A 27,830-nucleotide genomic window follows, 5' to 3' on the forward strand; every position below is an offset into this window, starting at 1 on the left:
ACTACTACTGCACTGAGTACTACTACTGCACTGAGTACTATTACTGCACTGAGTACTACTACTGCAATAAGTACTACTACTGCAATGAGTACTATCACTGCAATGAGTACTACTACTGCAATGAGTACTATCACTGCAATGAGTACTACTACTGCAATGAGTACTACTACTGCACTGAGAAGTATTCTGACACTAGTACAGAAGTGTTCTGACACTAGTACAGAAGTATTCTGACACTAGAAGTATTCTGACACTAGAAGTATTCTGGCACTAGTACAGAAGTATTCTGACACTAGAAGTATTCTGACACTAGAAGTATTCCGACACTAGTACAGAAGTATTCTGACACTAGAAGTATTCTGACACTAGTACAGAAGTATTCTGACACTAGAAGTATTCTGACACTAGTACAGAAGTATTCTGACACTAGTACAGAAGTATTCTGACACTAGAAGTATTCTGACACTAGTACAGAAGTATTCTGACACTAGAAGTATTCTGACACTAGTACAGAAGTATTCTGACACTAGTACAGAAGTATTCTGACACTAGAAGTATTCTGACACTAGTACAGAAGTATTCTGACACTAGTACAGAAGTATTCTGACACTAGTACAGAAGTATTCTGACACTAGTACAGAAGTATTCTGACACTAGTACAGAAGTATTCTGACACTAGAAGTATTCTGACACTAGTACAGAAGTATTCTGACACTAGAAGTATTCTAACACTAGAAGTATTCCGACACTAGTACAGAAGTATTCTGACACTAGAAGTATTCTGACACTAGTACAGAAGTATTCTGACACTAGAAGTATTCTGACACTAGTACAGAAGTATTCTGACACTAGTACAGAAGTATTCTGACACTAGTACAGAAGTATTCTGACACTAGTACAGAAGTATTCTGACACTAGAAGTATTCTGACACTAGTACAGAAGTATTCTGACACTAGTACAGAAGTATTCTGACACTAGAAGTATTCTGACACTAGTACAGAAGTATTCTGACACTAGAAGTATTCTGACACTAGTACAGAAGTATTCTGACACTAGAAGTATTCTGACACTAGTACAGAAGTATTCTGACACTAGAAGTATTCTGACACTAGTACAGAAGTATTCTGACACTAGAAGTATTCTGACACTAGTACAGAAGTATTCTGACACTAGTGATACATGTATTCACCATGACCTGGGCGTTTATCGGGCTGTTCCACGGTTCTTTTCACGTTGATTTCAGGCTGACACAACAATGACTTCCAGCCTGAGCTCATTTAACATAAGAATGATTTGACTCTTTCTTTCATAGTCTTGAGGCTTCAGGTCTCTGCACAACAGCCTTCTGTATTCTACTGTCTTCTGTTCTTTCACAATTGGTTGGAACTGGAACATGACTTAATCTTTGAGTCATCTGCTGCTGTTTGACTTTCCAGCCACAATTCCACGCCCGAGTTGACAGTTCAGTCAGTTTTTATTACGCAGCCGCACTTTGTTATCGCACGCCGGCCAAAAGTGTGTTACAAACTCTGCTTCATCTGTCTTCAATCTGAACATGAGCACGTTTACCCACATGTACCATCCATATGCTCCTCATGGCCTTAGTTTACAGTGAGGCAGAGCTGCATGTGGAAATGAACTTGGGTGAACTGCAGTACGAGGCAGAGAAGGGCATCTCAAACTGTGGTATGCGTACGCTTGGTCATGCAGTTTCACTTTAGGGCCTTTGTCTGTTTGGTTTAGTTTAAAAACCAAACAGACAAAGGCCCTCGGCCCTCGAGCCACAGCTGTGGTTTTGGTGTCACAAAAATAAATTGAATTGAATTGAAAAGAGACGGATGATGTGAAACCAGCTTTTATCTGTTCATTTTCCAATAGTAAAAACATGTCAGTTAGAATGGGCCGGGCGGTGGAAAAAACATAACTGGATATTAATCAATACTAAAACTGGTGTTGATACTCGATACTCTTTGGAACATCGACACTGGCCCCTTTAAACTCCAGCAGCAGGGGCCCCTGGCCTCTCAGCCCATGTAGCACAGATTAAGCCCTTGAACAGTGTGGGCTCTTTGTCAGTCTTTATTTCATGCCTCCAGACCCAATAACTGCAGAAAAACTTGAGGTTAGAAATGTATTTGTCTTATTTGAGGGGCAGAGTAACTGTCGTCGCCTCGGCCAGAACGAAACGAGGCAGGAAAACAATTCAGATTAACAGAACAAACTAAAGCTGCTGGAATCTAAACATGACAAAAACAAGGATCTGCAAATGCTGCAGATGAGTGCTGTGTAAGCCCCGCCCCCTGCACTGACCACTCGGAAATCATTAAATATACGATATATATACGATATATATACGATATATAGATATATATAGAGATATATATACAATATATAGCTATATAGATATATGTATATATATATATATATAGGTTATTATTATTATTATAGCTTATTATTAGCTTAAACCTGAGCCAGAGCCAATAAAAACTGGACAGTGCCTTGAGTTGCACATAGACTTACAGCACCTGTGTTAAACGTATCAGAGGTTAGTGCTATGAGCGGGCCCCACAAGGCAGAACTATGTAAGAACTCTATGACTGTTGCATTAACCCAGAACTAGCTCTAATTCACAGATTTTTTTTCCAGCTGTGAAGGAAAACTCACTTTGACAGATTTAAATTTAAATTAAACATAAATTGAACAAACTTCAAATAAAGCACTGGATTTCAGCTTCTACCACTATATTCTTGTATGGACATGTGGACATGTGGACATGTGGAGTCCTTTGTTTAGGCCTGGTTAAAATCCAGATTTCTTTCTGTTCTCGATACAGTTTGGTTCTTTCTTGGACCAACATCAACTTTACGCCTGGTTTAGACCTTGTTTTATCTTCAGTCTTACGTTAGTCTGGTTTGTCCCTTCATGGTCAGTTTGTGTATTAAACCATATTGTGTTGAGGTTCGTACAGAGAAAGTATTTCTTGAATGTCTTACCCTGGAGGACATCTTTGTTGTCCTGCAGTCTCTCCAGTGTCTCGATGCCGACCTGGTCAAATGCAGCGTTGGTGGGAGCGAAGAGCGTGAACTGCCCCGCCTCGCCCAGTTTATCCATCAAGCCCGCATTCTGGATGATATCCTGCAGGGGGCAGCACAAGGGGGGTGAGTCAGCTCTGATGGACTCTTTTCATCTGTGTCTGTGGCGCAGTCGTAAAACCTTCACTGAAGCTAAAGCTCCTCCATCATCCAGCAAAACACTTAGTGTCTTGAGTCACCTTAAGGATTCGGACTATTCAGGGCTCAAATCCTCTACTCCACAGCCTGATAACCTGCTTCACTCCACAGCGTGATACAACCTGCTTCACTCCACAGCGTGATAACCTGCTTCACTCCACAGCCTGATAACCTGCTTCACTCCACAGCGTGATACAACCTGCTTCACTCCACAGCGTGATAACCTGCTTCACTCCACAGCGTGATACAACCTGCTTCACTCCACAGCCTGATAACCTGCTTCACTCCACAGCGTGATACAACCTGCTTCACTCCACAGCGTGATACAACCTGCTTCACTCCACAGCGTGATAACCTGCTTCACTCCACAGCGTGATAACCTGCTTCACTCCACAGCGTGATAACCTGCTTCACTCCACAGCCTGATAACCTGCTTCACTCCACAGCGTGATAACCTGCTTCACTCCACAGCGTGATAACCTGCTTCACTCCACAGCGTGATACAACCTGCTTCACTCCACAGCCTGATACAACCTGCTTCACTCCACAGCCTGATAACCTGCTTCACTCCACAGCGTGATAACCTGCTTCACTCCACAGCGTGATACAACCTGCTTCACTCCACAGCGTGATAACCTGCTTCACTCCACAGCCTGATACAACCTGCTTCACTCCACAGCGTGATAACCTGCTTCACTCCACAGCGTGATAACCTGCTTCACTCCACAGCCTGATAACCTGCTTCACTCCACAGCGTGATACAACCTGCTTCACTCCACAGCGTGATAACCTGCTTCACTCCACAGCCTGATACAACCTGCTTCACTCCACAGCGTGATAACCTGCTTCACTCCACAGCGTGATAACCTGCTTCACTCCACAGCGTGATAACCTGCTTCACTCCACAGCGTGATACAACCTGCTTCACTCCACAGCCTGATAACCTGCTTCACTCCACAGCCTGATAACCTGCTTCACTCCACAGCGTGATACAACCTGCTTCACTCCACAGCGTGATAACCTGCTTCACTCCACAGCGTGATACAACCTGCTTCACTCCACAGCGTGATAACCTGCTTCACTCCACAGCCTGATAACCTGCTTCACTCCACAGCGTGATACAACCTGCTTCACTCCACAGCGTGATAACCTGCTTCACTCCACAGCGTGATAACCTGCTTCACTCCACAGCCTGATAACCTGCTTCACTCCACAGCGTGATAACCTGCTTCACTCCACAGCGTGATACAACCTGCTTCACTCCACAGCCTGATAACCTGCTTCACTCCACAGCGTGATACAACCTGCTTCACTCCACAGCCTGATAACCTGCTTCACTCCACAGCGTGATAACCTGCTTCACTCCACAGCGTGATAACCTGCTTCACTCCACAGCGTGATACAACCTGCTTCATTCCACAGCCTGATAACCTGCTTCACTCCACAGCGTGATACAACCTGCTTCACTCCACAGCGTGATAACCTGCTTCACTCCACAGCGTGATAACCTGCTTCACTCCACAGCGTGATAACCTGCTTCACTCCACAGCGTGATACAACCTGCTTCACTCCACAGCGTGATAACCTGCTTCACTCCACAGCGTGATAACCTGCTTCACTCCACAGCCTGATAACCTGCTTCACTCCACAGCGTGATACAACCTGCTTCACTCCACAGCGTGATAACCTGCTTCACTCCACAGCGTGATAACCTGCTTCACTCCACAGCGTGATAACCTGCTTCACTCCACAGCCTGATAACCTGCTTCACTCCACAGCGTGATACAACCTGCTTCACTCCACAGCGTGATAACCTGCTTCACTCCACAGCGTGATACAACCTGCTTCACTCCACAGCGTGATAACCTGCTTCACTCCACAGCGTGATAACCTGCTTCACTCCACAGCGTGATAACCTGCTTCACTCCACAGCGTGATAACCTGCTTCACTCCACAGCGTGATACAACCTGCTTCACTCCACAGCGTGATACAACCTGCTTCACTCCACAGCGTGATACAACCTGCTTCACTCCACAGCCTGATAACCTGCTTCACTCCACAGCGTGATAACCTGCTTCACTCCACAGCGTGATAACCTGCTTCACTCCACAGCCTGATAACCTGCTTCACTCCACAGCGTGATAACCTGCTTCACTCCACAGCGTGATAACCTGCTTCACTCCACAGCGTGATACAACCTGCTTCACTCCACAGCGTGATAACCTGCTTCACTCCACAGCGTGATAACCTGCTTCACTCCACAGCGTGATATAACCTGCTTCACTCCACAGCGTGATACAACCTGCTTCACTCCACAGCGTGATAACCTGCTTCACTCCACAGCCTGATACAACCTGCTTCACTCCACAGCGTGATAACCTGCTTCACTCCACAGCGTGATAACCTGCTTCACTCCACAGCGTGATAACCTGCTTCACTCCACAGCGTGATACAACCTGCTTCACTCCACAGCCTGATAACCTGCTTCACTCCACAGCCTGATATAACCTGCTTCACTCCACAGCCTGATAACCTGCTTCACTCCACAGCGTGATAACCTGCTTCACTCCACAGCGTGATACAACCTGCTTCACTCCACAGCCTGATAACCTGCTTCACTCCACAGCGTGATAACCTGCTTCACTCCACAGCGTGATACAACCTGCTTCACTCCACAGCGTGATAACCTGCTTCACTCCACAGCGTGATATAACCTGCTTCACTCCACAGCGTGATAACCTGCTTCACTCCACAGCGTGATATAACCTGCTTCACTCCACAGCGTGATAACCTGCTTCACTCCACAGCGTGATAACCTGCTTCACTCCACAGCCTGATAACCTGCTTCACTCCACAGCGTGATATAACCTGCTTCACTCCACAGCGTGATAACCTGCTTCACTCCACAGCGTGATAACCTGCTTCACTCCACAGCGTGATAACCTGCTTCACTCCACAGCGTGATAACCTGCTTCACTCCACAGCGTGATAACCTGCTTCACTCCACAGCCTGATAACCTGCTTCACTCCACAGCGTGATATAACCTGCTTCACTCCACAGCGTGATATAACCTGCTTCACTCCACAGCGTGATAACCTGCTTCACTCCACAGCCTGATAACCTGCTTCACTCCACAGCGTGATACAACCTGCTTCACTCCACAGCGTGATAACCTGCTTCACTCCACAGCGTGATAACCTGCTTCACTCCACAGCGTGATAACCTGCTTCACTCCACAGCGTGATATAACCTGCTTCACTCCACAGCGTGATAACCTGCTTCACTCCACAGCGTGATACAACCTGCTTCACTCCACAGCAGGAGATGGTTTGTGTCCGTACACATGTGTCCAGATAACACCTAATATAGGCCTGGGATCTCTTCACTAAACTATCCCCCGTGTCTCAGTTGTACACGTCGCTCCTCATTCGTAGGTAAGTATTCATAAGTATTTGTAGTAGTATTCTAGAGTATGTAGTAAGTATTAGTAGTTGTATTCTAGAGTATATAGCAAGTATTAATAGTAGTATTCTAGAGTATGTAGTAAGTATTAGTAGTAGTATTCTAGAGTATGTAGTAAGTAATAGTAGTAGTATTGTAGAGTATGTAGTAAGTATTAGTAGAGCATTCTAGAGTATGTAGTAAGTAGTAGTAGTAGCATTCTAGAGTATGTAGTAAGTAGTAGTAGTAGTATTCTAGAGTATGTAGTAAGTAGTAGTAGTAGTATTCTAGAGTATGTAGTAAGTAGTAGTAGTAGCATTCTAGAGTATGTAGTAAGTAGTAGTAGTAGTATTCTAGAGTATGTAGTAAGTAGTAGTAGTAGTATTCTAGAGTATTCGTAAGTAGTAGTAGTAGTATTCTAGAGTATGTAGTAAGTAGTAGTAGTAGTATACTAGAGTATGTAGTAAGTATTTGTAGTAGTATTCTAGAGTATGTAGTAAGTATTAGTAGTAGTATTCTAGAGTATGTAGTAAGTATTAGTAGTAGTATTCTAGAGTATGTAGTAAGTAGTAGTAGTTGTATTCTAGAGTATATAGCAAGTATTAATAGTAGTATTCTAGAGTATGTAGTAAGTATTAGTAGTAGTATTCTAGAGTATGTAGTAAGTAATAGTAGTAGTATTGTAGAGTATGTAGTAAGTATTAGTAGTAGTATTCTAGAGTATGTAGTAAGTATTAGTAGTAGTATTCTAGAGTATGTAGTAAGTATTAGTAGTAGTATTCTAGAGTATATAGTAAGTAGTAGTAGTAGTATTCTAGAGTATGTAGTAAGTATTAGTAGTAGTATTCTAGAGTATGTAGTAAGTAGTAGTAGTAGTATTCTAGAGTATGTAGTAAGTAATAGTAGCAGTATTCTAGAGTATGTAGTAAGTATTAGTAGAGCATTCTAGAGTATGTAGTAAGTAGTAGTAGTAGTATTCTAGAGTATGTAGTAAGTAGTAGTAGTAGTATTCTAGAGTATTCGTAAGTAGTAGTAGTAGTATTCTAGAGTATGTAGTAAGTAGTAGTAGTAGTATACTAGAGTATGTAGTAAGTATTTGTAGTAGTATTCTAGAGTATGTAGTAAGTATTAGTAGTAGTATTCTAGAGTATGTAGTAAGTATTAGTAGTAGTATTCTAGAGTATGTAGTAAGTAGTAGTAGTTGTATTCTAGAGTATATAGCAAGTATTAATAGTAGTATTCTAGAGTATGTAGTAAGTATTAGTAGTAGTATTCTAGAGTATGTAGTAAGTATTAGTAGAGCATTCTAGAGTATGTAGTAAGTAGTAGTAGTAGTATTCTAGAGTATGTAGTAAGTAGTAGTAGTAGTATTCTAGAGTATTCGTAAGTAGTAGTAGTAGTATTCTAGAGTATGTAGTAAGTATTTGTAGTAGTATTCTAGAGTATGTAGTAAGTATTAGTAGTAGTATTCTAGAGTATGTAGTAAGTAGTAGTAGTAGTAGTATTCTAGAGTATGTAGTAAGTAGTAGTAGTAGTATACTAGAGTATGTAGTAAGTATTTGTAGTAGTATTCTAGAGTATGTAGTAAGTAGTAGTAGTAGTATTCTAGAGTATGTGGTAAGTAGTAGTAGTAGTAGTATTCTAGAGTATGTAGTAAGTAGTAGTAGTAGTAGTATTCTAGAGTATGTAGTAAGTAGTAGTAGTAGTATTCTAGAGTATGTAGTAAGTAGTAGTAGTAGTATTCTAGAGTATGTAGTAAGTAGTAGTAGTAGTATTCTAAAGTATGTATTAAGTATTAGTAGTAGTATTCTAGAGTATGTAGTAAGTAGTAGTAGTAGTAGTATTCTAGAGTATGTAGTAAGTAGTAGTAGTAGTATTCTAGAGTATGTAGTAAGTAGTAGTAGTAGTAGTATTCTAGAGTATGTAGTAAGTATTAGTAGTAGTATTCTAGAGTATGTAGTAAGTAGTAGTAGTAGTATTCTAGAGTATGTAGTAAGTAGTAGTAGTAGTATTCTAAAGTATGTAGTAAGTATTAGTAGTAGTACTCTAGAGTATGTAGTAAGTAGTAGTAGTAGTAGTATTCTAGAGTATGTAGTAAGTAGTAGTAGTAGTATTCTAGAGTATGTAGTAAGTAGTAGTAGTAGTAGTATTCTAGAGTATGTAGTAAGTAGTAGTAGTAGTAGTATTCTAGAGTATGTAGTAAGTAGTAGTAGTAGTAGTATTCTAGAGTATGTAGTAAGTAGTAGTAGTAGTATTCTAGAGTATGTAGTAAGTAGTAGTAGTAGTAGTATTCTAGAGTATGTAGTAAGTAGTAGTAGTAGTATACTAGAGTATGTAGTAAGTATTTGTAGTAGTATTCTAGAGTATGTAGTAAGTATTAGTAGTAGTATTCTAGAGTATGTAGTAAGTATTAGTAGTAGTATTCTAGAGTATGTAGTAAGTAGTAGTAGTTGTATTCTAGAGTATATAGCAAGTATTAATAGTAGTATTCTAGAGTATGTAGTAAGTATTAGTAGTAGTATTCTAGAGTATGTAGTAAGTATTAGTAGAGCATTCTAGAGTATGTAGTAAGTAGTAGTAGTAGTATTCTAGAGTATGTAGTAAGTAGTAGTAGTAGTATTCTAGAGTATTTGTAAGTAGTAGTAGTAGTATTCTAGAGTATGTAGTAAGTATTAGTAGTAGTATTCTAGAGTATGTAGTAAGTAGTAGTAGTAGTATTCTAGAGTATGTAGTAAGTAGTAGTAGTAGTATTCTAGAGTATGTAGTAAGTAGTAGTAGTAGTAGTATTCTAGAGTATGTAGTAAGTAGTAGTAGTAGTATTCTAAAGTATGTAGTAAGTAGTAGTAGTAGTATACTAGAGTATTCGTAAGTAGTAGTAGTAGTATTCTAGAGTATTCGTAAGTAGTAGTAGTAGTATTCTAGAGTATGTAGTAAGTATTTGTAGTAGTATTCTAGAGTATGTAGTAAGTATTAGTAGTAGTAGTATTCTAGAGTATGTAGTAAGTAGTAGTAGTAGTATTCTAGAGTATGTAGTAAGTAGTAGTAGTAGTATTCTAGAGTATGTAGTAAGTAGTAGTAGTAGTAGTATTCTAGAGTATGTAGTAAGTAGTAGTAGTAGTAGTATTCTAGAGTATGTAGTAAGTATTAGTAGTAGTATTCTAGAGTATGTAGTAAGTAGTAGTAGTAGTATTCTAGAGTATGTAGTAAGTAGTAGTAGTAGTATTCTAGAGTATGTAGTAAGTAGTAGTAGTAGTATTCTAGAGTATATAGTAAGTAGTAGTAGTAGTATTCTAGAGTATGTAGTAAGTATTAGTAGTAGTATTCGAGAGTATGTAGTAAGTAGTAGTAGTAGTATTCTAGAGTATGTAGTAAGTATTAGTAGTAGTATTCAAGAGTATGTAGTAAGTAGTAGTAGTAGTATTCTAGAGTATGTAGTAAGTAGTAGTAGTAGTATTCTAGAGTATGTAGTAAGTAGTAGTAGTAGTATTCTAGAGTATGTAGTAAGTAGTAGTATTCTAGAGTATGTAGTAAGTAGTAGTAGTAGTAGTATTCTAGAGTATGTAGTAAGTAGTAGTAGTAGTAGTATTCTAGAGTATGTAGTAAGTAGTAGTAGTAGTAGTATTCTAGAGTATGTAGTAAGTAGTAGTAGTAGTATTCTAGAGTATGTAGTAAGTAGTAGTAGTAGTATTCTAGAGTATGTAGTAAGTAGTAGTAGTAGTATTCTAGAGTATGTAGTAAGTAGTAGTAGTAGTATTCTAGAGTATGTAGTAAGTAGTAGTAGTAGTATTCTAGAGTATGTAGTAAGTAGTAGTAGTAGTATTCTAGAGTATGTAGTAAGTAGTAGTAGTAGTATTCTAGAGTATGTAGTAAGTAGTAGTAGTAGTATTCTAGAGTATGTAGTAAGTAGTAGTAGTAGCATTCTAGAGTATGTAGTAAGTAGTAGTAGTAGTATTGCACTCACACTGAGGGTGGTGAGGTCATCGTCCACCTCCACGTACGACTGGATGCTGTTGCCTGTGGCTCGGATGACTCGGTCGATGACGTGCACCACTCCATTGGTGGCCACCTGGTTCCCGTGTATGATCCTGGCACAGTTCACAGTCACCACCTGCATCACATCATCACGGGACAAAGAACATGTATGACTGATGCATTTCGTGGATATAAGAACTGGATCTGTGGAAATGTTTGGGGGACTTTTGGATCTCTTCCCACTCTTCAGCTGGTTTGAATATTTCCTGTTCCTTAAAACCAAGATTTAGCGTTTTGTGCGTTCAAGGTCATTCCAAAGGGTATTGGTGAGTTAATGGAGTTATTGTTGGTTCTAGAAATGTATTACATCATATTCTCAGTTGCTCTCTCTACGGGAGTTACATAACCTGCATTATTAATCATGGTTTATGTTCGTTTATGCTGACAGAAAAGATATTGAACTTTCTTACCCCATAATTACAGGGATGTGAACCATAAACCTGCAATGTGACAATGAGTTCTCCCTGAAAAGTCTGACCTGTCCACCAGCTCAAATGTTGAAGGCCACTGCCTTCAGACAAGTGCACTGACCCCATTGGGATAGTGGTGGATGTGGAGGTCCAGGTCCTGGTACATGGAGGTGATGGTCATGCCGTTCTTCAGGTCTTTGGTCAGGTAACGCTTGTTGGCCATGTGGTAGTGAAGGGCGTTGTACAACTCAATGTTGACGTTGCTCACCAGATTACTCCTGACGTCCTGTTACACAACAACTCACATCTCAATCTCAAACATATCATTCTGCATAAGATTTAAAGTTTAGGTAAATACCTAGATCAGTCACAAGAATCACTGCCATATGGTTTAATAAATATTAGCCAGAGCAATATTTTTGGGACTCAATATCTATTGTGAGTATATTTCTTGCACAAGTGAAGCTCTGGAGGAATCCAGGAGCGAGATAGACCCAGTGATCCGGCTTTACAGGAGATAACTGACAAAGGCAGAGGACTCAAAGACAGATGGAAATGCATGATTTGAAATCTAAGAATGGCGAGCTGGACAAAACGACATTACAAAACAAAGTGGCAGGATTGACACACCAGGAACATGTCCTGACTAAGTGGACAACCTCAAGAACCGTAACCAAAGAGGAAATGTTGTCGGTATTCCAGAGGACACTGAACATAAAGATGTGGTCAAATGGAGACCTGGGTCTCAGAATATCTAACCTTTTGAAGAAAAGCTGTGAAAACAACGTTTGACAGTGCAAATCGCCCCCTGGCTCCAAAGTCGACCACAAACCAGCGTCTAAGACCTGACATACTGAAGATCAGTCACTTCAGAGATTGTGTCGTGGCTGAATCTAGTCACGCTACCGGATCCTTCATTCCTTTTTCTGTTTATTTAATGAAAAGGACCTGGACTTTACTGGAGACATCGGAGTATTTGCCCAAAGTGCCAGTGTGTTTCAACTTTAGTTTGTAAATGCGCAGGTGAAAGAGTTCTATCAGGCGTACCAGAGGTTGTTGTGTTTGTGTGTTTGTGTGTTTGTGTGTTTGTGTGTTTGTGTGTTTGTGTGTTTGTGTGTTTGTGTGTTTGTGTGTTTGTGTGTTTGTGTGTTTGTGTGTTTGTGTGTTTGTGTGTTTGTGTGTTGTGTTCGACCAGAGCAAAAGCAGATTTACAAGAATGATTTCCACATGGTTAATACAATGGCATCTGAAAAAGGACATAAAGCATCAAGGTGAATGGAATACTGAGTCCAATTAAAATATATATTCTATAACTACAAGAAACCCACTTAAATTAATTTGATCTTCAAAAATTGACTACATTTGGTTATAACAGACTTACAAGAGGGCGTGGCCTTTGAACAGAGTTGTGAACACAAAGATAAAGATGGCAGATTTGTCCTGGTCAAAGGAACTATTAATGGAAGTGTGATTACTTTGATAAGTGTTTTGCTCCACCAGGAGGCGCTCTCACTTTCTATACTGTTGCGCTGGATCTGACTGCAAACCACTCTGAGGGAACCCTTTGACATTGGCTCAAGCTCACAAAGTACTGGTAAATCTATAAATAATACATTTAGTAAACTAATACATGATGTAGAGTTGATCGATATCTGGAGAGAGATGAATCCTCGCGTCCACCAAAATACACCAACCAACATTACATTTTATACTTATTTTATTACTTGGCTTACGGATCCGCTGCACTTAGATTATTGATTTCTACGATATAAATACAATAAATCATTCTAATTTTTTTTTATAAAGTATAGCCGACAACGCAAAATAGCATTAAATGAAATATAAAAAGCTGTATTAAGTCAAAAGATAAGAGCGCGTGAAGCAATTTTTTCGCCAAAATCCTGCGGGAGTCTGTGACGGAGCCGGGGCCTCAGCGAGAGCGCGCGCGCCCGTTTCCCTGTCTGCTGAGTGCCTTTATATCGCAAATATACATTTTAAACCCGTTTACCACATTTTATTCAGCGCGTTTTGCCGTGACTTAAGGGCGCACACTTAGAAGCGTCAGTTCTACCGATGCAAAACACGCTAAATCTACTGTTAGATGCTCCTGCGCACCGCGTCCCCCCCATAGTGAAGGTCAGGTTCATAGTGAAGGTCAGGTTCATAGTGAAGGTCAGGTTCATAGTGAAGGTCAGGTTCATAGTGAAGGTCAGGTTCTTTGTGAAGGTCAGGTTCTTTGTGAAGGTCAGGTTCATAGTGAAGGTCAGGTTCTTTGTGAAGGTCAGGTTCTTTGTGAAGGTCAGGTTCATAGTGAAGGTCAGGTTCATAGTGAAGGTCAGGTTCTTTGTGAAGGTCAGGTTCATAGTGAAGGTCAGGTTCATAGTGAAGGTCAGGTTCATAGTGAAGGTCAGGTTCATAGTGAAGGTCAGGTTCTTTGTGAAGGTCAGGTTCATAGTGAAGGTCAGATTCAAAGTGAAGGTCAGATTCAAAGTGAAGGTCAGATTCAAAGTGAAGGTCAGGTTCATAGTGAAGGTCAGATTCATAGTGAAGGTCAGATTCATAGTGAAGGTCAGATTCATAGTGAAGGTCAGATTCAAAGTGAAGGTCAGATTCATAGTGAAGGTCAGATTCATAGTGAAGGTCAGATTCATAGTGAAGGTCAGATTCATCGTGACGAGCAGCCCAGGTGAAAAATGGGGGACATAATCACTCGTTTTCAAAAAGGGAAGGGACTTGTCATCCCCTTAATGAATGGGTCTGACACCCCGTGACGACACACACATTTTCTACTTGGATAAAATGTGCACTTCTGGTCTAATTTGGATTGATTTATTCTGTCAATCATACATTTGAGGATTTCCTGGTGCTCAGTGTACGGTTTTGGGGAAAAGACATGAAGTTTGTTGTTGATTTACCGCTTGTGTTCAGCGGCTCACGAGTGCTTGAATATTCAAAACAAATACAATGCAATCTGCAATTATTGGGGCTAGAGACACCTATCTATTTTTGATACCAGTTTTAGTATTGATTCGTTTCTAGGTATAGTTTTTTATTGCCCCATAATCCCTGGCTCTATCCCACTCCGACTCTCCTCTGCAGATGAATGTGATCTGGAGCTGGAAGGATCGTGTGACAAGGCTGGGGCAGCGTCGGAGCTTGAGACGGGGCGTGGCCGTGCTGTAGCAGCAACTATGGCACAATCCGCACCCGAGTGCACAGAGGCTAGCGCGGGTACAGAGCTAGCTAACTTCGGTTTAGCATTGCTAGCCTGTCTCTCTGTGTTTTTCCTCTTATTTTTCCCATGTTCCCAAAATAAGTGTCCAGTTTCTTCATACTTCTGCTCCCACGTAAAACAATTGTGTCTCGCCAGGGGAACTCGCAATAAAGATGGATTATTTCCACGAGCACGATCACAGCCAGACAGACACGTCTGCATTAAGCCACCATCATGCCAGAAGTCTCAAGTCAAAACTCCTGCCGTGGATTCAATCGACTTTGAAACATACTCTTGGCAGCAGGTGAAAAAGACATCACAAGTCCAATGATCAAGGACAAGAAAAAATTACATTCAGACTTGATTTGAAACTGGACAATTTGTTAGACTTTGAACCAAATGGGAAATTTTTTGGACGTCTTCTTTGGATCTCTTCTCTAATTCGACATTACCTCTTCCAGTAGCTCCCACGCGTCATTGCTTGGGGCAAAGACGGTGAATGACCCTGGCCCTTCAATCTCAGGCTTCAACTTGGAGATGTCTGCGTAGTTCTGTGTGGAGCTCGCCTTCACCAGAGCCAGAGTGTTGTAAACGTTGTCTATTGGGGCCACTGTAAAACACAAAGCACTTTTATTTTATGACCTGTCTGAGCTCTAGAGCTATCAAGCAAAAGCTGAGACGATATGGAGGTTTCCTCTGGTTTATTTAGTGCCGATCATGATGCTTTACAAAGCATTATTCTGTCCCTCCACACACGCTGGTACAGATGCTATTGTAGCCACCCCCACTAAGTCTATGTGGTTATGACTCTCCCGTTTGGTGTGGTGAGTGGTTCAGAGGTCAGAGCTGTAGGTCAGAGCATGTTCTACACACCTGCAGGGCAGCCACGCATGCTGTCCAGTTTCATGTACCCAGGGCAGCACTCGTACACAACCGTTCTGTGGGCAGAAAATACACAGATCAAATACTTCAATCATGAAGACAGGAATTATTCATTGGTTATACAAAGTAAACATGCGTTCAGAATGTCTAAATTCCCACCGTTGTCACACTCATTTCTATAGCAGAGCACATCGCTAATGCTAGCTGATTGAAACATGTTGGCCAATCAGCATCAACGGCCTGTGCATCCACCGCACACTTATTCAGATTCACATCATTTGAACTGGAGGTGAAGAAACGGTGTTGCCCAGTGGTGGAGTGGTTAAGGCCACAGCACACATGCTCCATGTGCAGCTGGCCGCAGTGTCATGAGTTTGAATCCCGTCTCTGACAATTTGCTGCATGTCCTCCCTTTTCTCTTATCCCCATTTCATGCTAAGTATGTGCTGTCTAATAAAGCCTAATAAAGCCTACTGCTACTGCTAACAACTTCTGCTACTGCTACTGCTAACAACTTCTGCTACTGCTACTGCTACTGTTACTACTTGCAAGCAATGCGTTAAACCCTGTAGTTGTTATGTTGGGGCAATAATCAGAGCTGATTCATCATTATGCGTTCAGTCTTTCCAAACCATTTAGAAGCAAAGATCCACGTGATCCAGGAGCCAAATGCAAACCAAATGGACTGGAGTCAGTGAGTGTTCCTGCCAAAATGGCCACTTTGAAGAGAAACAATTACTGGACTTTACAAGTGTTAAGCCCAAGTCCAAAAACACAGAATTTCCTGACAGTGCAAAATCCAGAGTGATTAGAGTTGAAGGTTAGATTATTACAAGTCACATTAACACGTTAAATTGTTTTTTCCTGTGGCTAATTTATGAGTGTCTGGAGGATGGAACAGATTATGAAGAACTCTAATCTATTAACAACTTTGTACAGGCAGTATGAACATTTTTGTTTTATAACAGCTTATATTAAACCTATAGCAAAAATAAAAACACACTCAATCAAGAAATGTTCAAACTGGGCCAAGTTTTTAAGTGCACGGCACAAGATGCCCCATAGGTGGCGCACACTATCATTTTGTATAAAGCTGTTAGAGCGCTGCAAACCTGTTCTGAAATAAGTTCAGAAGTTAATATTTAAATCTTTTATAAATGTTATTTCTGCAGAACATGTTTAAAAATGTGCAATGTGGACTGAATCTTGATTTATCATGGTTTGTATCAAAGGGTTGATTTTATAGTCATGTAGAGCAGTCTGTTTTGGCAACCGGAGTGATCTGGAGGTGGCAGTAAAATGTGCAGCTGCTGGCTGTAAACCTGGTGTTCACCTTACAGAAACAGGCCTGGACATGTTCCAGAGGTACTGTCTTTAAAAACAGATGCCACGGGCTCCAAATAATGGACACCAATAATATGTCTTGCTGGAAAAAGCGTGGCAGAATATGATTGTGTTTGCAGGGGAAAGTGTCTAATGGAGACTTTGCCTAAAATGTTCCACAGCATAGCATTAAACTTGTCTATCTTACATTTTTTCAATTACAGGTGTGTTACATGCAAAACCTGTAATTTTGCCTGGTGGTGGCAACCCCTGCTTGTCACCATGGTGATATATAATCAATATATGGTATTATGGTCAGCTATATTTTTCTAGATGAAAGTAAAACGCTTGCGATCGTCTTGTGTAGCTTACATCTAGTGTAACCTGGAGCTCAACGCCCATCACCCCCCCTCGCCCTGACAGACTCCCCCATCACCACCCCCCCTCGCCCTGACAGACTCCCCCATCACCACCCCCCCTCGCCCTGACAGACTCCCCCATCACCACCCCCCCTCGCCCTGACAGACTCCCCCATCACCACCCCCCCTCGCCCTGACAGACTCCCCCATCACCACCCCCCCTCGCCCTGACAGACTCCCCCATCACCACCCCCCCTCGCCCTGACAGACTCCCCCATCACCACCCCCCCTCGCCCTGACAGACTCCCCCATGACTCCCTCTGAAAGACGTACAACTACAGTATGTGGTGGTAAATGCACCTTTCCAGTTGGCTGCCAATCTCCATTAAAAGTTACACAACAACAACAACAAGAACCGTTGCTGTACTGCCCTGATGAAGACTCAAAAGTTGTTTGCGCTTTTTGTAACAATAAAAAAGAAAGTGCACAAGACATGCCTCGGACCACTCTTCAAGGAAAAGTTTTGAGTTTATTGGGCGACTTATGGCATCAAACACAGCAAAGGAAAAAGGACGGCCAAAAATATATGAAACACAAATGCAACATGCTGAACAGGTTACAATCCTTACTTACTATCATGTACTGAGCAGGAACTGAGCAGGTACTTCTGCTACTCCAAGCCACGCTAACTATGCTTTTTCTGCCATTCCGACCCACGTTAGCCATGCAACTCCAACCCACGCTAGCAAGCCTACTCCGAACCCAACATGGCCCCCCAAAAGCCGCTGGGCACTTAGATGACTTGTCCAGAGTCGCCGGGTAGTCAAAATCAGTGGTAGTCCATAGGATATAACAAAAAATGCATCCAAAACTCAGCTAAATCCAGGGGGAAAAAAGGAACGTTTGTCTAGTCTCAAGTCATAGTCTCAGGTCTGCTGAGCAGCAGCTTTGAACTGTTCCACAGACAAGGGGTGACCGAGCATGTGTTGCTTGTTAATCATACATTTAGTCCCCTGTGTGGACTGGCCTTTGCTCACCTGCCCTCAGTGCTTGTGTTGATGTAAATGTTGGTGTTTTCTTATTCTACTGTATTTATCATGTTTTCACATTGTGTCTGTTTGATTTTAACATGACTTTGGTTTTATCATCCCTCCACTGGCTTCCAATGAAGTTCAGGATTGATTTTAAAATGTTGTTGTTACTTTTAGAACACTTCGCGGGCAGGTCATGATACTGCCAAAAACTATGACCGCCCTGTCTCTCCGTGCAGCTTCTCCATGGGCTTCAGCCTTCAGACTGTCGACATTTTGAAGCCATCACCACATGCTGTTGCCTCTCGCTGTTAGATAGTCATGAAAAACAGCACATCAAAGTGAAAAGTAAAAGGGTTGAAAGTTGAAGAAGACAGAAGTTCTGGGTTCTGATCATGATCCACAGTAGCGAGTCACCGATACTTGGATTCCCTTCCAAGATGGCTGCCTCGGTGTGTCGGAGCTCTTTGTTTTGTCTGTTTTTGTTTGTGAATTGCGTGTCTGCTCTTACACCCGTGAAGAACTCTTATCCATCAGAACCACAACTCCTACGGATCTAGTTCCAGTTTTTTTAGCATCTGCTGCAGAATTAGTCCTTCTTTTGGCTAAAAGTGTGATACGTCGGAGAAGGGGAAAACGAGCGGGGGCTCCCTTACCTGGGATTTTCCTCAATAACTCACTACCCAACAAACTGGACGAACTGGAGTTGCTGATGAGATGAAAAAGACATATTTCTTCATCTCCTGTTTTGTGCTTCACAGAGACGTGGCTCAGCGAGTCCACCCGGGACAGCGCCGTGGGGCTGACAGGCTGAGAGAACTCTGCGGAGGGAAATGATGTGGCGAAGGAGTCTGTTTCTACATCAACAACGCCTGGTCTTCAGATATGACAGTGATCTCCAAACACTGCTCTCCTGATCTGGAATGTCTTTTCATCAACTGCAAACCAGTCTACTCTCCACGTGAGTTCGTCTCATTCATCCTGGCCGTGGTTTACATTCCATCGAGCGCGAACGTGCTGGAGGCACAGCGCACGGACCAGGTTCTGAGTGTGGAGCGGACCTTCCCAAACTCATTCTATATTATCCTGGACGATTTTAACAAGAGGAATCTCAGCCACAAAGTACAGACAGTTTATTAAAGTCCCGACCAGAGAGCAGAACACACTGGATCACTGCTCAACAGTCAGCCACGCCTTCCACGCTATGACCCGAGCCGAGCTGGGCTCGTCAGACCACGTCATGGTTCACCTGATCCCCACGTACAGACAGAGGCTGAAGCTCTCCAAACCTGTAGTGAGGACTTCTAAGAGGTGGACCAATGAGGCAGTGGAGGAGGAGCTAACGACCTGAAACAAACAGCTCAGCTTCAGTCTTGGGGGACTTCTGTAAGTCCACTGGTCCCTCCTGACCACAAGAATACTGGAGGAATCTTTTGTTTTGCATGGCCCACAGTGAACATGCAGCTTTTGTCCTCAAGATGGCAGTAGCAACGAGCGTGTGACGTCACATGGGACTCATGAATAGATACCCCAAGAGTAGGAAGCAGCTGGGAAAAAAGTTAACAAAATGAAAATAGCCAATATAACATGACAAATCCAATAAACTAATGTTTTACTTTCCACTGAAATGACCTCATGTGGCGTCTCATAATAGTTCACTAAATAGTGTTGTAACATGCTGTTCAGACCACATTATATAAGTGCCTTCAGATATTAGTCTTGGATGACAGATGTGAAAAATGGAAAGCTCTCATATTTAAATGTTTTTACCTCCAGGCGCTGACATGATATAGAAGCCTTCAGACGAGAAGGGCCCTTCACTCAAACAAGAGGGGCCCCTTCAGTGATCAGAACTGGGGAGCAGGGATGAGATCTCCCACAGTTTTGGCAAGCGGGTCGGAAACTTTGGACTCGTCAGTTTTTTTTCTAAAGGTTGTAAAGTGTTTCTTCTGCCAGTGCCACGTGCTCATGTTTGATACTGTTCTTTTAGGCTGCAGAAACGTATAGCAGTGTAATGTCATTTCACTTTGGTGCGGAAAATGGTTCAAATGAAACAAGAGGGGCCCCATCAGTGATCAGACCTGGGGAGCGGTTCCTTCTTTATAGTTACTTTAGCACTTGGATGTTCTCGTTTGTTAGTCACTTAAATGATGTGTATGTTTGATCAATCCTGTGCAAAGAGAAGGCTTGGATTAGTGTCTTCACCCTCAACCAAACAAAACACACAAAATACATCATATTTTAGAATGAAAATACATATTATGCTTTTTTCTGCTATATAATAATAATATATGCCACAAGCGAATTATTCTTTTATATTTTGGACATTTTAAATTGCAATATAGATCTATAAGTACCAAGTTCTCTTGATTTTCGGTTTTATTTTGCTACCTTTTGTTACCTTTACTACATGTACATTACAGATATTATATTCATATTAGTTTATAAAAGTGGATTATGGTGGTCTAAATTTGTTTACATGGCCTGACTTAATAATTAGCAAACTGAGCTCTGCTGGTTGGAAAGTTGCTCTTCTTAGCATTTCCATTTGTAGATGTGCATTTGGTAAAGAATGACATTCTCACCTGCATTGCCCTGAGGTATTCATCGTTAACCTGTGTGAACAAGCCTCAAATATTTGCCCATAATTCATATTTCCATGTCTAATGCATACAATTTAGTGTTCTTAATGTTTTACAATAATACAGTGATGTTTGGCTTGGGTCTGGTTTATATTAAGTCTCACTTTTGGCAGTAAAGCTATGATAGTGTTTATGTGTCTGTGTCGGTGCAGAGCGAGGAGAACGACCACGGCGTTGGAACAATGAGGCAAAAGGCCCTTGTCTAAGGCTCTTCCATTCACAAAGTACACTGGGGTTTTATGGTTGGAATCAGTGGCTGGTTGCTATGGTAACCAATCTGAGGGCTCCCCCAGTTCTGCATGCCAAACTTTAAAGGATCATTTTGTTTTGCGCTCGATTTAAAGATTCTGGTGCAAATCAAACAACAGATGTGATTTTTTGTGGAAAAATAAGGCAAAAGAGTTAGAAGAGGCTGCCATGGTTCTGGAGACTGTGGAACTCTGCCATGGTTCTGGAGACTGTGGAACTCTGCCATGGTTCTGGAGACTGTGGAACTCTGCCATGGTTCTGGAGACTGTGGAACTCTGCCATGGTTCTGGAGACTGTGGAACTCTGCCATGGTTCTGGAGACTGTGGAACTCTGCCATGGTTCTGGAGACTGTGGAACTCTGCCATGGTTCTGGAGTTTGTAGAACTCTGCCATGGTTCTGGAGTATGTGGAACTCTGTGGAACTCTGCCATGGTTCTGGAGTCTGTGGAACTCTGTGGAACTCTGCCATGGTTCTGGAGTCTGTAGAACTCTGTGGAACTCTGCCATGGTTCTGGAGTCTGTAGAACTCTGTGGAACTCTGCCATGGTTCTGGAGTCTGTGGAACTCTGTGGAACTCTGCCATGGTTCTGGAGTCTGTAGAACTCTGTGGAACTCTGCCATGGTTCTGGAGTCTGTGGAACTCTGTGGAACTCTGTGGAACTCTGCCATGGTTCTGGAGTCTGTGGAACTCTGTGGAACTCTGCCATGGTTCTGGAGTCTGTGGAACTCTGTGGAACTCTGCCATGGTTCTGGAGTCTGTGGAACTCTGTGGAACTCTGCCATGGTTCTGGAGTCTGTAGAACTCTGTGGAACTCTGCCATGGTTCTGGAGTCTGTGGAACTCTGTGGAACTCTGTGGAACTCCGCCATGGTTCTGGAGTCTGTGGAACTCTGTGGAACTCTGCCATGGTTCTGGAGTCTGTGGAACTCTGTGGAACTCTGCCATGGTTCTGGAGTCTGTAGAACTCTGTGGAACTCTGCCATGGTTCTGGAGTCTGTGGAACTCTGTGGAACTCTGTGGAACTCTGCCATGGTTCTGGAGTCTGTGGAACTCTGTGGAACTCTGCCATGGTTCTGGAGTCTGTGGAACTCTGTGGAACTCTGCCATGGTTCTGGAGTCTGTAGAACTCTGTGGAACTCTGCCATGGTTCTGGAGTCTGTGGAACTCTGTGGAACTCTGTGGAACTCTGTGGAACTCTGTGGAACTCTGCCATGGTTCTGGAGTCTGTGGAACTCTGTGGAACTCTGCCATGGTTCTGGAGTCTGTGGAACTCTGTGGAACTCTGCCATGGTTCTGGAGTCTGTAGAACTCTGTGGAACTCTGCCATGGTTCTGGAGTCTGTGGAACTCTGTGGAACTCTGTGGAACTCTGCCATGGTTCTGGAGTCTGTGGAACTCTGTGGAACTCTGCCATGGTTCTGGAGTCTGTGGAACTCTGTGGAACTCTGCCATGGTTCTGGAGTCTGTAGAACTCTGTGGAACTCTGCCATGGTTCTGGAGACTGTGGAACTCTGCCATGGTTCTGGAGACTGTGGAACTCTGCCATGGTTCTGGAGACTGTGGAACTCTGCCATGGTTCTGGAGTTTGTAGAACTCTGCCATGGTTCTGGAGTATGTGGAACTCTGTGGAACTCTGCCATGGTTCTGGAGTCTGTGGAACTCTGTGGAACTCTGCCATGGTTCTGGAGTCTGTAGAACTCTGTGGAACTCTGCCATGGTTCTGGAGTCTGTAGAACTCTGTGGAACTCTGCCATGGTTCTGGAGTCTGTGGAACTCTGTGGAACTCTGCCATGGTTCTGGAGTCTGTAGAACTCTGTGGAACTCTGCCATGGTTCTGGAGTCTGTGGAACTCTGTGGAACTCTGTGGAACTCTGCCATGGTTCTGGAGTCTGTGGAACTCTGTGGAACTCTGCCATGGTTCTGGAGTCTGTAGAACTCTGTGGAACTCTGCCATGGTTCTGGAGTCTGTGGAACTCTGTGGAACTCTGCCATGGTTCTGGAGTCTGTGGAACTCTGTGGAACTCTGCCATGGTTCTGGAGTCTGTAGAACTCTGTGGAACTCTGCCATGGTTCTGGAGTCTGTGGAACTCTGTGGAACTCTGTGGAACTCTGCCATGGTTCTGGAGTCTGTGGAACTCTGTGGAACTCTGCCATGGTTCTGGAGTCTGTGGAACTCTGTGGAACTCTGCCATGGTTCTGGAGTCTGTAGAACTCTGTGGAACTCTGCCATGGTTCTGGAGTCTGTGGAACTCTGTGGAACTCTGCCATGGTTCTGGAGTCTGTGGAACTCTGTGGAACTCTGCCATGGTTCTGGAGTCTGTGGAACTCTGTGGAACTCTGCCATGGTTCTGGAGTCTGTGGAACTCTGTGGAACTCTGCCATGGTTCTGGAGTCTGTGGAACTCTGTGGAACTCTGCCATGGTTCTGGAGTCTGTGGAACTCTGTGGAACTCTGTGGAACTCTGCCATGGTTCTGGAGTCTGTGGAACTCTGTGGAACTCTGCCATGGTTCTGGAGTCTGTGGAACTCTGTGGAACTCTGCCATGGTTCTGGAGTCTGTAGAACTCTGTGGAACTCTGCCATGGTTCTGGAGTCTGTGGAACTCTGTGGAACTCTGCCATGGTTCTGGAGTCTGTGGAACTCTGTGGAACTCTGCCATGGTTCTGGAGTCTGTGGAACTCTGTGGAACTCTGCCATGGTTCTGGAGTCTGTGGAACTCTGTGGAACTCTGCCATGGTTCTGGAGTCTGTAGAACTCTGTGGAACTCTGCCATGGTTCTGGAGTCTGTGGAACTCTGTGGAACTCTGCCATGGTTCTGGAGTCTGTAGAACTCTGTGGAACTCTGCCATGGTTCTGGAGTCTGTGGAACTCTGTGGAACTCTGCCATGGTTCTGGAGTCTGTAGAACTCTGTGGAACTCTGCCATGGTTCTGGAGTCTGTGGAACTCTGTGGAACTCTGCCATGGTTCTGGAGTCTGTGGAACTCTGTGGAACTCTGCCATGGTTCTGGAGTCTGTAGAACTCTGTGGAACTCTGCCATGGTTCTGGAGTCTGTGGAACTCTGTGGAACTCTGCCATGGTTCTGGAGTCTGTGGAACTCTGTGGAACTCTGCCATGGTTCTGGAGTCTGTAGAACTCTGTGGAACTCTGCCATGGTTCTGGAGTCTGTGGAACTCTGTGGAACTCTGTGGAACTCTGCCATGGTTCTGGAGTCTGTGGAACTCTGTGGAACTCTGCCATGGTTCTGGAGTCTGTGGAACTCTGTGGAACTCTGCCATGGTTCTGGAGTCTGTAGAACTCTGTGGAACTCTGCCATGGTTCTGGAGTCTGTGGAACTCTGTGGAACTCTGCCATGGTTCTGGAGTCTGTGGAACTCTGTGGAACTCTGCCATGGTTCTGGAGTCTGTGGAACTCTGTGGAACTCTGCCATGGTTCTGGAGTCTGTGGAACTCTGTGGAACTCTGCCATGGTTCTGGAGTCTGTGGAACTCTGTGGAACTCTGTGGAACTCTGCCATGGTTCTGGAGTCTGTGGAACTCTGTGGAACTCTGCCATGGTTCTGGAGTCTGTGGAACTCTGTGGAACTCTGCCATGGTTCTGGAGTCTGTAGAACTCTGTGGAACTCTGCCATGGTTCTGGAGTCTGTGGAACTCTGTGGAACTCTGCCATGGTTCTGGAGTCTGTGGAACTCTGTGGAACTCTGCCATGGTTCTGGAGTCTGTGGAACTCTGTGGAACTCTGCCATGGTTCTGGAGTCTGTGGAACTCTGTGGAACTCTGCCATGGTTCTGGAGTCTGTGGAACTCTGTGGAACTCTGCCATGGTTCTGGAGTCTGTGGAACTCTGTGGAACTCTGTGGAACTCTGCCATGGTTCTGGAGTCTGTGGAACTCTGTGGAACTCTGCCATGGTTCTGGAGTCTGTGGAACTCTGTGGAACTCTGCCATGGTTCTGGAGTCTGTAGAACTCTGTGGAACTCTGCCATGGTTCTGGAGTCTGTGGAACTCTGTGGAACTCTGCCATGGTTCTGGAGTCTGTGGAACTCTGTGGAACTCTGCCATGGTTCTGGAGTCTGTGGAACTCTGTGGAACTCTGCCATGGTTCTGGAGTCTGTGGAACTCTGTGGAACTCTGCCATGGTTCTGGAGTCTGTAGAACTCTGTGGAACTCTGCCATGGTTCTGGAGTCTGTGGAACTCTGTGGAACTCTGCCATGGTTCTGGAGTCTGTAGAACTCTGTGGAACTCTGCCATGGTTCTGGAGTCTGTGGAACTCTGTGGAACTCTGCCATGGTTCTGGAGTCTGTAGAACTCTGTGGAACTCTGCCATGGTTCTGGAGTCTGTGGAACTCTGTGGAACTCTGCCATGGTTCTGGAGTCTGTGGAACTCTGTGGAACTCTGCCATGGTTCTGGAGTCTGTAGAACTCTGTGGAACTCTGCCATGGTTCTGGAGTCTGTGGAACTCTGTGGAACTCTGCCATGGTTCTGGAGTCTGTGGAACTCTGTGGAACTCTGTGTTGGTGCATGTTCTCTCACGCTTCACCTTCTGCTCCAGCCTGTGACTCCCTGATCCGCTCCGTGTTTTGTATGTGGCACTTTCACGAGCTGAAGCACCAGATCTATGGGACCGTGGGCGGAGCCAGGCCCTGGCCCCGCCTCTGCATGGGGCGCTCACAATCAATATTCATATTTATTGGCAATTTGTAAATGACAAAATAGTTAAAACTGTTTAGCTAAAGCAGTGAAACGAGGAGCCTTAGCCTGGTAATGGTTGGTGGTGGTCTGGGGGGCAGATGGTGCAGATTGGCAGCCTTCCTTCCATTAGTCTGCCCCAGGGCAGATACTGCTCTGATAGTGTCTTACCACCTTCAAGTGTGGTGTGAATGAAGAAAACAACGTGACGCATGTTGGAGTAACATACCAAGCGAACAAAAATATATGAAACAAATATATAAATAATAATATAATATCAGAAGTATAAATATAAAACTTTAAATATGATGATATATTATATGAGCCCGTTGTGCAGCTGCCGAGCGCTTGAGCCTAAACCACTGCACTCTCACTAGGTCAAAGGTCAGAGGTTAATCCCAGTTTCTCCTTTGAAATCACAGGATTTTCCACAGTTTCTCCTCTTTTCCAGGATTTAGAATGACCAGGTTTTTATGGAAGAAAGTTTTATTTAAAATGAAACTCATTTTCAAATGAAATAAAATCTTCGACATGAACAAACTGAAACACTTACGCCTTCTTGCCACAGATGGCGCCCTTGTACCAGTTGCGACAGGTGCTGAAGTATTTCTTCTTGGTTCCCATGACCTGCTGCAGAGCACACGTGTTGGGCCTGAGAAGAGTGAGCAGAGAGTGAACACAGTGAGGAGAGAGTGAACACAGTGAGGAGAGAGTGAACACAGTGAGGAGAGAGTGAACACAGTGAGGAGAGAGTGAACACAGTGAGGAGAGAGTGAACAGTGAGGAGAGAGTGAACAGTGAGGAGAGAGTGAACACAGTGAGCAGAGAGTGAACACAGTGAGGAGAGAGTGAACACAGTGAGGAGAGAGTGAACACAGTGAGGAGAGAGTGAACACAGTGAGGAGAGAGTGAACAGTGAGGAGAGAGTGAACAGTGAGGAGAGAGTGAACAGTGAGGAGAGAGTGAACACAGTGAGGAGAGAGTGAACAGTGAGGAGAGAGTGAACAGTGAGGAGAGAGTGAACACAGTGAGGAGAGAGTGAACACAGTGAGGAGAGAGTGAACAGTGAGGAGAGAGTGAACAGTGAGGAGAGAGTGAACACAGTGAGGAGAGAGTGAACAGTGAGGAGAGAGTGAACAGTGAGGAGAGAGTGAACACAGTGAGGAGAGAGTGAACACAGTGAGGAGAGAGTGAACACAGTGAGGAGAGAGTGAACACAGTGAGGAGAGAGTGAACACAGTGAGGAGAGAGTGAACACAGTGAGGAGAGAGTGAACACAGTGAGGAGAGAGTGAACAGTGAGGAGAGAGTGAACACAGTGAGGAGAGAGTGAACACAGTGAGGAGAGAGTGAACACAGTGAGGAGAGAGTGAACACAGTGAGGAGAGAGTGAACAGTGAGGAGAGAGTGAACAGTGAGGAGAGAGTGAACACAGTGAGGAGAGAGTGAACACAGTGAGGAGAGTGAGGAGTCACACTCTCTGCTCATAGTGTCTCACTCTCTCTCCATCTGGGTCACTAATGTGGTCGTGTCAATCATGAAAGTAGGAGTAAAAAAGTATTCGACACTTAATGTCATTTACATTTGAATAAGTCATGTAATATTTGTAACTCATATTATATCTGACATGTACAATGAAAATAATGTCCATATTTGAGCAGTTTCAAAGAAAAGAGCCCAACATTTCGGTAGAACACACAAAATACAAAAGAGCAAACAATTTCACTCACAAAAGTTACAACAAAAGGATATTGCTCAGAAAAAGGTGCTGTACCTCTAAGTGACTCATCTGAGGTCAAATATATGTGAAATATATGTGAAATATATGTGAAATATATGTGAAATATATGTGAAATATATGTGAAATATATGTGAAATATATGTGAAATATATGTGAAATATATGTGAAATATATGTGAAATAGAAGTGCAGTAAAAGCAGACAAAGGCTGAGCTCACCCTTCTTTCCTGGCCCGGATGCGGCTGTGGGCCACGATCTTGTCGTAGGCAGAAGATTCCACATGGTCCAGCGCAGAGAGCGCGAGGAGCACAAACACAGGGAGAACAAGCAGCTGCATGGTGAGGAGACGCACTGAGAGGGGAGGAGGGAGGACGGGCTTTATACAGAGGAGACGCACTGAGAGGGGCAGAGGGAGGAGGAGACGCACTGAGAGGGGAGGAGGGAGGAGGAGACGCACTGAGAGGGGAGGAGGGAGGACGGGCTTTATACAGAGGAGACGCACTGAGAGGGGCAGAGGGAGGAGGAGACGCACTGAGAGGGGCAGAGGGAGGAGGAGACGCACTGAGAGGGGAGGAGGGAGGACGGGCTTT

At 43.7% G+C, this 27,830-nt stretch overlaps 1 protein-coding gene across 2 annotated transcripts in view; it reads right to left on the reverse strand.

The window, feature by feature from the left end:
* The window catches only part of postnb (periostin, osteoblast specific factor b), a 65,244-nt gene extending 37,661 nt beyond the window's left edge, over positions 1-27,583 (reverse strand). For both annotated transcript variants that reach the window (XM_072443922.1, XM_072443921.1), the window contains exons 1-7: positions 27,459-27,583; positions 26,055-26,153; positions 15,204-15,268; positions 14,783-14,940; positions 11,238-11,402; positions 10,636-10,782; positions 2,995-3,136 (exon numbers count right to left, since the gene is read on the reverse strand). In XM_072443922.1, the coding sequence (XP_072300023.1) occupies positions 2,995-3,136; positions 10,636-10,782; positions 11,238-11,402; positions 14,783-14,940; positions 15,204-15,268; positions 26,055-26,153; positions 27,459-27,577 (895 nt within the window). In that variant the 5' untranslated portion in view covers positions 27,578-27,583. The remainder of the gene's footprint in view (positions 1-2,994; positions 3,137-10,635; positions 10,783-11,237; positions 11,403-14,782; positions 14,941-15,203; positions 15,269-26,054; positions 26,154-27,458) is intronic.
* Between the last annotated feature and the right edge of the window lie 247 nt (positions 27,584-27,830).

The sequence above is a fragment of the Eucyclogobius newberryi genome, unplaced genomic scaffold (assembly GCF_026437365.1).
Source record: "Eucyclogobius newberryi isolate DKJ021-1_F unplaced genomic scaffold, fEucNew1.0.hap1 SCAF_137, whole genome shotgun sequence".
Taxonomy (NCBI): domain Eukaryota; kingdom Metazoa; phylum Chordata; class Actinopteri; order Gobiiformes; family Gobiidae; genus Eucyclogobius; species Eucyclogobius newberryi.